The sequence below is a fragment of the Cyanistes caeruleus genome, chromosome 12 (genome assembly GCF_971803275.1).
Source record: "Cyanistes caeruleus chromosome 12, bCyaCae1.hap1.1, whole genome shotgun sequence".
Classification (NCBI taxonomy): Eukaryota; Metazoa; Chordata; class Aves; order Passeriformes; family Paridae; genus Cyanistes; species Cyanistes caeruleus.
Window position 1 is genome coordinate 20,849,187 of NC_141712.1, and position 12,810 is coordinate 20,861,996.

The following is a 12,810-nucleotide window of genomic DNA, read 5'->3' on the forward strand; positions in this document are numbered from 1 at the left end:
CAGTCACCGCTGCAGAGAGGAGCACCACGGGACACCTGGTTTGACACGTCGTCAGAGCCTGGCTGACCCCTTCTGCTGCATCCTCACAGTCCAGGCTGGCATTCAGCAGCCCCTGGAAGAGGACAAATGACAGGATGGCTCCACACATCCATCTCTGCTGCTCCAAGTCTCTCACTGAGCGTGTGTGAACTAACCAGAGAGAACTGTAGGGGTCAGCACGGCTCAGCAAAAGAAACAAAAACCAACAGCTCCTTCCCCCAGCAGCTCTGCTGCATTGTATTAAAATTCACCTCCACCACTTCTTCCTCCTGCTGCTCCCCCTCATTTTCCTGGCTACTGCTCTCCTGGGAATCACATCAGGAGTTCTCAAAAGGAGGGTACAAAGGGGACACCTCTGTGTCAGGAGGAAAGTGAGGCAGAGGGACTGAAGCAGCATTACCCTGAAGAAGTGAGCTGTGATGTCGTAGGAGAGCGCATACCCCCTGGAACAGACGTTCTTCTGCAGGAAGACATGGAGAGGGAAAGAAAATCATCATCCCTTCCCTCTGGATTTCCTAAGAGCGTTTTGGGTGTCTGGCACAACAGGGCTCAGACAGCACAGAACCACCCTGGGAACGCTGAGCAGGAACGTGGCCTCTGTGTAAAGCACTCCCACGGACCCGAGCTGCACAGCCCCTGCACCCACGGTCCAGGATGGCAGCAGCAGATGGATTAACAGCCCTGGGGTGAACAGAGGTTTCTGGCTGTGCCCAATATGACAGCACAGAAGAGCCTGGAAAGGCCAGTCAGGATGAATAAATAGAAATCAGCTCTCCTTGGAGCACAAAGCAGTGTCCTGAGGGACCTGCAAGTCAAATGACCTTCTCCCAGAAAGCTGCAGGGATGTCCCTGGATGTTTCTGAGGAGGATGAGGAGGATCTCACCCCACAGCAAAACAGCTGAAGGCCCTGGCATGACAGAGGGATTGGAGGAGGGCTCGTGCTCAGCCCCTTCCAGGCCTCCACAGAAACACTGTAAGCTTGCCTGTAACCCACTTCACCAAACAAAGTGACTCACAAGGATTTACTCTTAATAGTGTAAAATGCCACCACAATTCCAAATTAATGAATCCAAAAGCCACAAAATCATGGGATGATTTGTGTTGGAAGGGACCACAGGCAGGAACACCTTCCATAGACCAGGTTGCTCCAGCTTGGCCTTGAATACATCCAGGGGCGGGGCAGCTACAACTTTTCTGCGTAGTTTGGATGTGACCTCCTTCCCTAAATTCAAATTTAAGGTCTTTACCTAGAGCATTTCCCATTGAGCAATCACCATTTGGCTCACAACACCTACCAGCTCAGAGTTCACAAAACAAAAGAAGCTGTCACAGTCCAACACAGTTTTGTTGCCTTTCCAACACGTGGTGATCAGGGCGGACGCAGGGAGCCCGACCAGAATCCTTGGGCAGGGAAGAATGAAAACTGAGGTTACTGTCAGGGAGGGAATCAGCCTCCCCATGAAGATGTGTGAGCCCAAGAAGGCACATGGAAACACAGCTAATTCCAGTGGGTGCCAGGGAATAAGTATCCCCTGCACAGCTGTCCCCAGGTGAAGTGTCACTGTCACTTGCTGTGCGCTCAGCAGCGGGGACACTGCCCACAGCAGCCTGCCCTGAGCAGCGGTGCTGCTGGAGGCATTCCCAGCTGCTCAGGCCTGCACTCACCTTCTGTGCAGCAGCAGCTCCTGCTGCCTCCACAGCTGCTCTCCCAGAGCAGATCCATGCTGCCTGCCCATCAGCCTTTCCTGGAGAACCTCAAACACCAAGGGTCTGCGGGCAGGTGAGCATCCAGGAAACAGCTTTGGCCTGCACCTCAGCTCCAGCACCAGCTCCTGAACAGGGTGGGGGAAACCAGTGAGGGACACACACCAGCCTGCTCTCAAACCCTCTTTGCTTCTCTCTGAAGCAACCAGAGATCAACAAGACAAAGCTCTCTCGATGCCACACCTCAGCTCACAGGTGGGAGCCGAATGGAGCCTCACCAGCTGCGAGGAAGAGGGGAATACTTTGGTCAGGGACTAAACATCCACCTCCCAGTCTGAAATCACCTGCAGCCTGCAGAGAATCTCGGGGCTGACTGACATCTTCGACTGGCCACAGCCACCCAGGTCCAGCCTGAAATTAGGGGACACACGAGGTAACTCACCCTGCTAGCCCAGGGGAAAGCACAGCTCAAATACAGTCAGACGCTTCAGATGAGCACTGAGCTCAAACATTGTGCCTTAAATAATCTGCAGCTGAAACAGCAGCTCTCCTCTAACCTCCCTCCTCATTTTCCAGCTCCAGCCACTCCCCTGGGGCATTGGTGCTTGTCTGGCCACACAGGCCTGAGTTCAAAGTCAACTTAAAAAAGACAGCCAGACGAGGGCCCCTCTGTGGCTGCAGCCCCAGACCTCTGCCTCCTACAGCAAGATGCTTATGCACAGACTGGTGAGTCACACAGGGCCACCTCCCAGCTCCCCCTTCCAGCCACACCAGGAGGGAACAGCTTCCCCAGCCCCACACAAGGGACAAGCTGCCAGAGCACAGCCTCAGGGCCCAGAAAGGGAAGCCATGGCACACAAAACCTCTGTGAGGAATCCAGGATGGCGTTGATGATGACTCCACACGCCTTCTCCAGGTCTCCATCACAGCCACCAGCAGCAGAAGGTGCAGGAAGATACCTCTGATAGATGGCCCAGTAATGGAAATCCTGTCTACAGTATGGAAAAGGAGGAGATGGGAAAGCTGTTGGAATGGTGCCCTTCCCTTGATGTAAAGGGAAGCTCACACATCAAGAGCCATGAGTGATGAGAGCTCAGATAAAAGCACCATGTAAGAACAGACACAAGGAGTCCTCCAGCAGACCCCACCCAGCTCTGGCTTCCAGAAACTGGGAGGGTTTGTGACAAGTGATTTGGAAGGGCTGCACATGCAGGGTGAGCCCCACAGAACCAGGGGATGGTTTGGGTTGGAAAGGACCTTAAAGCCCACCCAGTCCCACCCCCTGCCATGGGCAGGGACACCTTCCATCAGACCAGGTTGCTCCAAGCCACGTCCAACCTGATCTTCCTCAAGGAAAAACACACAAACACCTCATTCCAGCAGTGCTTGAACTCAGGACAAACCACAGCAGGCAACAGGCATTTCCATCCTGTAGCAACTGTTTATTTACTGCCTGATTTTCAGCGCTTTTCCCGAATTTTGATGGGAGACTCCTGGACCATTCCCTTTCCAACAGAGCCCCTCAGCCCTTACCTCTCTGAAGCAGAGAGAATGTCCTTTTCAGGGCACACTTCCAGCTCCATCAGCAGCCACTCCCTAAAAGATAGCTGGGAAAAGCCAGGATTTAGGAGCAGGGAAGAACAGCAAAGGAAATAACTTGTGCAGAGCAGCCCAGCATAAAACCCACTTTCCCTTCATCTCCAGACACAATCCCATGTGGATTAAGAGACATGAAACAAGAGACATCAACCCAAGCAAGTTCCTGTGCTGTTTCTCTTATAAAAAAAATCAAGCTAAAACCCCACTGGCCTTCAAAAATTCATGTGAATCCCATAAAGTCTGTCTCACACCCCCCACCACTTTGACATTTCCTCATCCCCTCCAAGCCCAGATACCAGGATGAACGTGTGCTATTAGAAACAAAGGTAAAATGAGCCAAGCACCTCAGACAGGCTGTGTGAGCATCAAAGAGAGGTTATAACACAGGGGTGTTCCAGCCCTGGACACTGAGGCAGCCAAGCACAAGGAGTCATTCTAGGAACACCAAAAACTCCTCTGCACAAACTGGTTTTAGAGGAAGTAGGTTAAAAAAAAAGAGAGTCTGTCAAGTCAGAGACTTTGCAGGGGTGGTACAAAGGCAAAAGCTGAGATGGTTTGAGCCAGGCAACCCAAGGTGCACAGGTGGCTCAGGGGAACATTGGCATTTAGACAAAGCACCAGAAAAGCAAGGAGTTCCAGTTATTTGCCTCTCCATCACCTCACAGAGAGCACAGCAGGGAGCCAGGGTGATGGAGAGGCCTCTGCTCTGCAGTTCCTGAGCTTCCATAGCTTGCCAAGCTTCCTGCTTTTCCAAGAAGTAGGACACAAGAGTTTTACCTTTGGTTTTCTCTTTCTACCTTATCATTCCCATCAAATAACACCCAGCACCCATCCCAGCCCACATGACTCAGCTGTCAGACAACTTTTCAGGTATTTAGTTCTTATTGCCAGGCACTGGGTTCTTTCAAGAAGCTTTTGGTCACCAGTAAAGAAATTGCAAAGAGCAGATCTAAACCAGTGGGAATTAGAGGGTGAATTTGGGTGATGGAAAAGATTTGTACCTGGAATGCCTTTTCCTTCAGGAGCTCTTGGAATTGTGCTTGCCTCCATAAGCACAGGCTGGCTCTCCTGTCGTTCAGAGAGGGGCAGGACAGGGAACTCCAGCTCAGGGCAGCGTTGGCCTCCTGACACAGGATTCCCCGAGCTTCCAAGCTCAGCCGTGGCACGAGGTACTGCAGCTGCAGTGAAAGCAGCACATCCTGCAGGTGGCTGCCACAGAACCAGGCCCAGAGCCACCTCTGCTCATGTGGAACTGCCCAGCAGGAGAGGGGAGGGCACAAAGATGTATTTCTACACTGTTTTCTTGGTGTTGAGTGGTATTTGTACAGGGACCTGCAGCAGGACATCGGGCTGAGACTGAACTTTCTCATAAGTTACAGCAAAATCTTTTTCCCTTTTACCTTTTTAATCAGGCCAGGAGGAATCAAGGCACAAAACTCTTCGTGAGAGCAGGATGAAAACTTGCACATCAGATAAGCTGCTGCTGCAGTGCAAAACCTGAGAGAGAGAAAAGCAAAGAACTCCATTGTCTGGTTGGCTCCACCACCTCCATGAGCTCTGGAAATCCTCCGTGGGAGCCTCCCCAGCACCCCAAAAACCTGGGGGAGCAGGGAGGGGGGTGGATGCCCCATCTCACCTCAAGCAGAAGGCAAAGGACTCCTCTGTTCTGCACACGAGCAAGGAGCTCCAGTACTCTGAAACAGAAAGGGCCTTTCCAGGAACACCCTGAGAAACCCCAAAATCGGCTTCCACTCCAGGAATTAAAGCTCTGCATTCACTTAAGTGGATCACAAAAGCTGCCAGTCCTAAAATATGAGTAGCATGGAGGGAAGGACCCTGGAAGGTAAAACAAGAGCAGCAAAGATATTTTAGGTAACTTTGTAACATTTCATTTGTAATAGTCTTCTATTTTGTCTCATTGCTGTGTTTTAAGATTTCACTTTTGATACTGTAATACTTCACTAGTATTATTGTAACTTTTTGTACCAAAACACCTTTCTGAAGGAAAAAAGGATTAGGGAAAGAGCTGTTTCTGTTTCTGCTCATCGGTGCTGCAGCAGCAATGGAGCAGAAGAGACAGCCCACAGCAAAACTGGAGCTTTCTGTAATACAGCAACTTGAAATATTTCACTGTAAATTCAGATTTTGGGGTTCTCAGGGCTTTTAGCTTCTCTGACAGCTAATTTAGTTTATCAGCCTCTTATTTTCACCCTTGCAATATCACAGGGCAGAGGGAATAAACCAATAATAATAAAACTGCTGCAGCCCAGATAGGAGTGTCTTAATTTTATTTTTAAATTCTTATAACTGAATTATTCAACGTGGAAGCTTAGGAATGAAACATTCTAGCATTTTTCTTTTGTCTCTTTCCTAAACTTGCCTGGTTTAGCTCGTGTTAAAATGTCTCAGAATGCATTAACCTTCCACGAGCAGTATTTCTGTAGGGAAAAATTCTCCTCACATTACTGAGGGCAACTTCAGACTCTTGGAGAAACACAGGGTATTTTTGGGAAGCCTGGAGGGCACTGAAGTCCCTGCCCAGTGCAGCCCAGACAGCTCCATGCCCCCCAGCTCAGGAAGTGGAGTAGGATGGCCTTTAGCACCACAGGATTCCTGGCTGGAAAACCGACCTGGTGATAAATAAGCTGGCAGAGCCTGCCCAGGAGAGCAGGCAGGAGATTCCTGTGTCCACACATCATCTTCACCAGCAGGGAGAGGCACGGGCCCTGCCTGCAGAAGGTGAAACCACAGGCTCATTAAACTTATCCCCATCACAGGAATGGGTAATTAAAAATGTTTAAACACCCTGGAGCTGATCCATGCTTGTCTGTAAACACAGCACAATTATCATTCCATGCACAGGCTCAAAGGAAGGGGCACTTCTGGGGCACCTGAGCAGGGAGCAGACGTGCCCCCCACCAAATGGATGGCATCTCAAATACCTGTGTCATCTCAGAAGGCCAGAGTGGCCTCAGAGGTGACAGTAAGGACAGGAGGAGCTGCCTGGGGCACAGGGCAAACACAAGCAGAGGAATAAATGAGATCAGAAAACAAAGCAAGAAGGAATTGCTATGACAAGGCCCTGCTGTAAAGCAGGGGCAGGGAGGAATTTTCCCACCCAGATAACTGAAAAAACCCATCCTCAAAGGGGATCAGGTGGGAGCTGTGTTCAGACACCATTTCCTGGGACTCTTGTTTGTCACAGTGACTCTTCAGGCAGGTATTTATCAGTGACTCATCTGCTGCAGGGCAGAGCAGTGCAGGAGAAGGAGGGATGCCCTGGTTCCAAGGCACCAGGGATCCCAGCCAGCTCCTCAGCACGGCCTTGTTGCCCAACAAAGTGATTTTCCACTGACACATTGCCCATAATGTTTACAGGCTCTGCTACATCAAGGAGGAGCTGAGTACCAGCAGGGCTCCCAGGGCTGCCTCTCCTCCTCCTCAGCCAGGCCAGAACTCCGAGTCCTTGCCAGGGGGAGGAATTCCAGGAGAAAAGGGATTGGTTTTGCCATCCCCCACGGCCAGGCACTGTTTGGGGGGTGGTTAATCCCTGTCACACAGCACAAAGCAGAGCCAAAGGCCACTTTACTGAAGGGATCTGTAACAAGAGAGGAGAAATGTGTTTGATTTGCTCGTGTGGCTCAGAGTGCATTCGTTCTTGGAGTGCAGACACTTCACCTGCAGCTGCCAGCCTGGCACCGGGGGTTTGGGCACCCAAAGCCCCTCCTCAGCCCTGCACAAGTGCTGGAATTCTGGTTACCACCCAGTTTTGCTTCTCCTACTCTTTGACTCCCATCTTACCTGTCAGGAGGGTTAAAAGAGGAAGCAGCTAGGAGGGTTTGGCAGAATGATGTCAGCAGAAGATCAACAACCTGAAACAAAAAGCACCAGGAATAAACCTGGAATAAAATCCTCACTGCTAATTCCTGCTTGTCAGGCTGGATGCCTAAACCTAGTTTTCTGCTTTGTATATATTACATTTCCTGATGTTAAAGCAAGGAAACAAACTGGATAATGAGATTGGCTACAGGTTGTACAGATCCACTGCCACTAAGGGTGGAAAATCAAGCCCATAACAGCCCAGGAATGACCCCAGCACACAACAAACACCCAGAAAAAGCTGCTGAGGAAAGCCTTGCTCATCACAGGACAGCTATAGTAGAAAACATCTCCAGATCCAGCAACTTCCAGGTGGTTAAAACACAGGAATCTGTGTCTGTGCAGGGCAGGATAAGGGAGACAAAAGGAGAAGTGCATTTCCTGCTCTGGCAGACAAAGCAGCCTTTCACACCTTCTATCCAGACGGATTTTCCCCTGCCCAGCCCCGCTCTTGCTCAGCCCAGGGCAGATGGTACTCACGCTCTGGTGGCAGGGTGCCAGCCTGGGGCCTGGGACGGCCACTTGGACCGGGGAATTGAAAGGAGCAGCTTCATTGTCCTCGCTGCTGTCACCCAGGACACGGCGGAGTCTGTCGGAAACCGCGGCAAGCTGAGCTGCCACATCTGCAGGGAGGGACAGGACAGCAGGCATGAAACATTCACAACACCCCACAGCAGCGAGAAGAAGCACAATATAAACTAAGCAGAGTCAGAAGTGTGTTAGTAAAAGCTTTAACCAGCACAAAATGTTGGCTGGGGCACAGTGGATCAGCATCCACAGCATTGTTTTTTTCCCAGTGTTGTTACCAACACACCTCAAGAAGAGTTTTCACTCCAGAGAGGAAAATGCTTTGCAAAGGGGGCCCAAGTCAGCAATGATTGGTGTGATTATCACAAAAATAAACCCCAGATTAAGCATGGGAATACACCAGACACTGAAATGTACATATTCATAGCTGGAAGGATTGCCAGCTCTGAAGGATTACCAGGATTACCAGCTTCAGGTGCCAGTGGCAGTAACTCCTGCTGTGCCTTTGCCACACTTTATTCAGAAAGCTTTTGGGACAGTCAGTGAGGAGCAGCTCCCTCATACCTTCCCACTGAGCCTGGTCCACAACCAGAGTCCTGAGCTCAGCTAGCTCAGCCTTCAGCTGCTCAAAAGGCTCTTTGGAATGGCTGGGCTCTGCTTTGGAGTCATCTAGACAAGGAGGAGAGGAAATGCATTCAGCAATCTCAGCGTGCACTTTCTGGAGAAGCAGAGTTTACTTTTCCTGAAGCTCTAACAAAACCCCAAACTGTCAGTCTGCCACACACAGAGCTTTGTTTTTACACTCAGAATGTGCTATTTAATTAATAATTGATGGGTTTATGCCTAGTTGCAAAAAGGAATTCAGTTTTTAAAGACAAGAGGCAATAAAGTTCTGTTTTCAGAGATTTCTTCCCACTTCCTCCAGCTCCACCCCTCACAGAAACATTTGCTGTCCTCAGGACTGGAGTCAGGCTCAGAATGCAGAGACAGACATTACAGCATGGATACACCAGCAGCTTCTCCAGATGCCCCATGTTACTCTGGCTTTTTGTTTAAGAGGAGGATTAAAAGGAAATGCCTTTTACCACTAGAAAGAGATGCCACCAGCGACTGCCACAGCCCCAAAACCACCCCAGAGTTCTTAGGAACAGCTTCTTGTACAGGGGGCAGGAATAAATCACCCAGGAGCGAGAAGAGCAAATGACAAAGGTTGAAATTGATGTCGGTTGTAAACAAGCTGTGAAAGAAGGTGTTGGGAGCCCACTGAGTCACCTGCGTGTGCAGAGCTCTGACAAGCGGAGTTTGGGGCTGCCCTAAACCCCGGGGTGTGCCGAGCCCGGGGAGGGGACAGGGAGCGGGATCAGAGCGCAGGGGACAGGAGGGGACACGGCTCAGGGGTGGCACAGGCCAGGGCAGTGCCACTAGAGGTCAGTGGCAGCGCAGGGACCCGTCTGTCCCGGGATCCGGGGACACCTCCCCAGCCACAGCATCTCCAGAAAGCTCCAGAGGCCCTGAGCAGGGCTTGGCTACAGATTTACCTCCATAGTCAGAGCACGAATCTGTAATTTACCCCCACCATGCTCTGGGAACTGCCTCTGCTCCCCAGCCTGACCTTTCATTGTGTGTAATCCATGGGAAGGTGTGTTTGAGACAGCCACTGGCTGACAGAGACAGCAGAGCTCATTAAACACCCTCATTAAATATCCAAAATCCTGCCCCAGTAAAGCTGCAGCGATGGGACCCGAAATCACCTCCCACCCAAACACCCATAAACCAGGAGCTGCAATCCCTTTCCCAGCCCCTCCTGCCCCCCCGGATCTCCCTAATCCCCTCCTAAAAGAGGATGCCAGGAGTTCAGACAGCACAAGTGTCATTTGCACAAGGGATCAGCACAGCAGCTCCCCAGCACAGCAGATTCCCAGCTCAGGCTGCAAATGCTGATTCATGGAAAGGTCCTGGAGGTGGAATTCAGCCAGCTCAGGCTCAGGAATCATCTGCAGCCTCAGCACTCCCAGGGCTGCAAAAATCCCACCCAAACAGGGCTGGCAGAAAAAGCCATTGCAGGAGGAAGGATTTAACACCTCAATACAGCAAAAAGGACGTAACACTTATTTATATGGGTTAAATACCTATTCAGCCATAAATCTTTGAAAATTTTCATCTCAGGAGGGCAGCAGTGGAAAAAACTAACATTTCATATTGATCCATAAATAAATGTATTTTTTACCTTGTAACACCTTCTCTTTCATAGCCTGACAGGCTTGCAGGTATGTGGAGTACAAGTTTGAAGGTATTTTATCAGCTCTGTGAAAAAGAAGAGATTTATTATCCTGCATAACCACAAACTGCAGCTTTATTAAATAAGCACAAACAACAGCCCTTCTATGAAATGTAATTAGAGGGACTCTGAAGCATAAAGAGCATCTGAAGCATTTTTTAATTATCTGACATGAGGGGCAGAGATTTCTACCCAAGGCTTTCACAGCAAGCACCGCACACATGTAGCACACACCAACCCAATACTGTCTATGCTATTAATTAATATTTTAATGCCTATTTAATATCTAGTTGATGTCTAAGATCCCATAAGAGAGTGAGCTGTGAGATGCAGCATTCACAGATGTAAAACACGAACGTGCTGAGACCAAGGTGTGACCTCCTCTCTGCGGGGCAGGCACTCGCTGCTAGGAACACGTCCCATGAGGCTCCCCAGAACTCAGCTGCTTCTCTTACAACTTTAATTTCACTAAATGATCCAGTCTCTAATTTTAGAGCCAGACTGGAATGACAAGGCAGCACCAAGCACCTCATTTGCAGGCAGTGTTGCAAACATTCTTCCTTCATGAGAGGTTACAGAGGAACTACTGGATGTAAACTAGAGCTGCTCCTGCAGTGCAGAAAAGCACTTTTAAACACGCATGAAAGGCAAGCTCGAGTCCTGAGAGGAGCTGTGTCCTCCTGAGGCATCATCCTGGTGCCCCTTGATCATCAACAGACATCTAAGTCTCATCTTTCACTCCCCCTTTACCCCCTCCCAAAAAGCCTTTCACAGAGGGAGCTCATACTCCTGGGGAAATTTTATATTCAGCCTTCAAGATTTGCATTAAAATGTACCTGGCCTGGAGCCAGAGGGGCTCCTAAATAATGATTTCACAGTGGCCAGAGGACTAATTACAGACCTGAAGACAAGTTCCTCCATGCACAACCTGCAAGCCACAGACCTGAGCCACCAAGCCCTGCCAAGAGGTTGGTTGCAACCAAGGTGTCAAAGCCTCTGATAATCTGATATCAAACACCCCAAAAAGAAATCCCAGCAGCACAGAAAACAACACTGGGAGGTCTGGATACCTCTTTAAGGAGTCTATAAAAGCCATGTGTCCATCTGGGGTTTTAGGGAGCTGCAAGAGAGGAAAAGGCAGGTCAGGGGCAAATTATCAGTGTACAAACACACAGCTGATGGGAGGGGCAGAGGGAAAAGCCAAGTACTGACCACACGGGGCCGGAGCAAAGCTGGAAGGAACCAGGAAGTGTAATATGGTCGTCTGAAAATGCTGAGAAAATAAACAGAGCCAAGTATTAGCAATGCCAAAGTGCCATCTCCACACCTCAGGAGTAAACTTGGCTCCTGCAAATACAAAATGTTCATGGCAACACGAATAACCACAGACAAACCAGGTTCAGACTAGCCAGTGGTTTTTAATTTCTTTCATTTTGCTTTCTATTGTAATAAATTTGGACTTCTTTTGCACAGGAGAATGTGCCCTTTCACTCTCCCCACAAATATCCTCTATTAAGATGACTCCTCAGGAAGTGGGAAGAACTTCCCCAAACCTCCCTTGCTCATATCCTCAATTTTTCTTGTTTCCTTGTTTCAGACTTGGCTCCTACAATTATTGTTGTTGTTGTTATTGGTATTATTGTTATTGTTATTATTATTCTAGCTAAGCCCAGGAGGAGCTGAAAAGCACACAGTACCTGGCTTCTATCACAGAGGTTGGGATCTTCCTTGTGTTTTCAAATATCTGAAGGGCCTTTTCAACATCACGGAGTGCCTGGGCCTGGGGCTGCCTCACACAAGAGAAAGATGTGAGAAATGGAGGGTGATGACAAACTTACCTCTTCTGTTCTGAATTTGCTTCATTGTGATTCTATTTCAGTTGTACATGTGGAATTAGGACACATCATCTCCCCTTCCAGCCTGTGCCTGCAGGCAGAGGGACTGACACCCAGGGTTTCTCTTGTTGGAGTTGTAAGACACCACAAGCTGCAACAAATTTCTCAACTGACAACCAGATCAGACTCGGGAAAATTAAATTAAATCTTTGCTTATGCCTCTGAGTTCATCACAGGACTGGGTTTCTTGTATTATATGAATCTACCCTGCCTCCAGCCTGTATTTCATGTAATCATCTAATCATCTTCCTCTGATCAAAAAGTAGGAAGGAATAATAAAGCCAGACTCTTCTTTATAAATTACTGTTGTTACCCCAAATTTATCATGAGCCACAGTGTGAAACTGCAGGGTGTAGACTCCATCCCCAGATCTCCTTTGGATATCCACACTTTGGTCTCACACCACCAAGATAGAGAGTGCTCCACTGAAAAGAATGAAGATACCTATAAAATGTGACTCCATGAAAACTGGGGAGATCCTGTATTTATGGCCACTAAAACCTCTGGCTAAAAGCTGGAGACTTTGGCAGCACACTCAGCTTTGGGATGGCAGGGAGGTTGATAACCTCGGTGTTTTTTCCAGAGGAAAAGGGATGTGGCTGATGAGAAAAGTGGGGGACAGCAGCAGTACCTGCACAGCCTCATTGGCAGCAGAGAGGTCTTCATAGAGCCCCATGTCTTCTATGGCCACCTGTGTGAGGGGAGAGGTGCAGGAGGTCACACACAGCAGGGCTGGACAGATCCAGAGAGAATTCTTCTCAAAAGAGACAGTATTTCCTGACCTTGAGGTCGGCCAGTCGGGTTTTAGCCAGGGTGATGTACTCCAAGAGCAGGGAGCGGTGCTTTGTGGGCACAAAAGGTGGGTACATGATGTGCACCTGAAAGGT

General features: G+C 49.4%; 1 protein-coding gene across 10 annotated transcripts in view; it reads right to left on the reverse strand.

Moving 5' to 3' along the window:
- The window catches only part of FANCA (FA complementation group A), a 32,475-nt gene that overhangs the window by 6,038 nt on the left and 13,627 nt on the right, over nucleotides 1-12,810 (reverse strand). For 4 of the 10 annotated variants that reach the window (XM_086847962.1, XM_086847961.1, XM_086847964.1 and 1 more), the window contains exons 16-35: nucleotides 12,706-12,801; nucleotides 12,555-12,614; nucleotides 11,726-11,814; nucleotides 11,241-11,301; nucleotides 11,099-11,148; nucleotides 9,978-10,054; nucleotides 8,315-8,419; nucleotides 7,703-7,845; nucleotides 7,145-7,215; nucleotides 5,974-6,073; nucleotides 4,980-5,179; nucleotides 4,744-4,840; nucleotides 4,345-4,521; nucleotides 3,278-3,351; nucleotides 2,608-2,736; nucleotides 2,089-2,155; nucleotides 1,706-1,872; nucleotides 1,336-1,441; nucleotides 440-499; nucleotides 8-112 (exon numbers count right to left, since the gene is read on the reverse strand). In XM_086847962.1, coding sequence (XP_086704088.1) covers nucleotides 8-112; nucleotides 440-499; nucleotides 1,336-1,441; nucleotides 1,706-1,872; nucleotides 2,089-2,155; nucleotides 2,608-2,736; nucleotides 3,278-3,351; nucleotides 4,345-4,521; nucleotides 4,744-4,840; nucleotides 4,980-5,179; nucleotides 5,974-6,073; nucleotides 7,145-7,215; nucleotides 7,703-7,845; nucleotides 8,315-8,419; nucleotides 9,978-10,054; nucleotides 11,099-11,148; nucleotides 11,241-11,301; nucleotides 11,726-11,814; nucleotides 12,555-12,614; nucleotides 12,706-12,801 — 2,034 coding nt within the window. Of the gene's footprint in view, nucleotides 1-7; nucleotides 113-290; nucleotides 500-1,335; nucleotides 1,442-1,705; nucleotides 1,873-2,088; nucleotides 2,156-2,607; nucleotides 2,737-3,277; nucleotides 3,352-4,344; nucleotides 4,522-4,743; nucleotides 4,841-4,979; nucleotides 5,180-5,973; nucleotides 6,074-7,144; nucleotides 7,216-7,702; nucleotides 7,846-8,314; nucleotides 8,420-9,977; nucleotides 10,055-11,098; nucleotides 11,149-11,240; nucleotides 11,302-11,725; nucleotides 11,815-12,554; nucleotides 12,615-12,705; nucleotides 12,802-12,810 lie in introns of all 10 variants that reach the window. The other 6 variants (XM_086847967.1, XM_086847965.1, XM_086847969.1 and 3 more) reach the window with 2 other exon arrangements.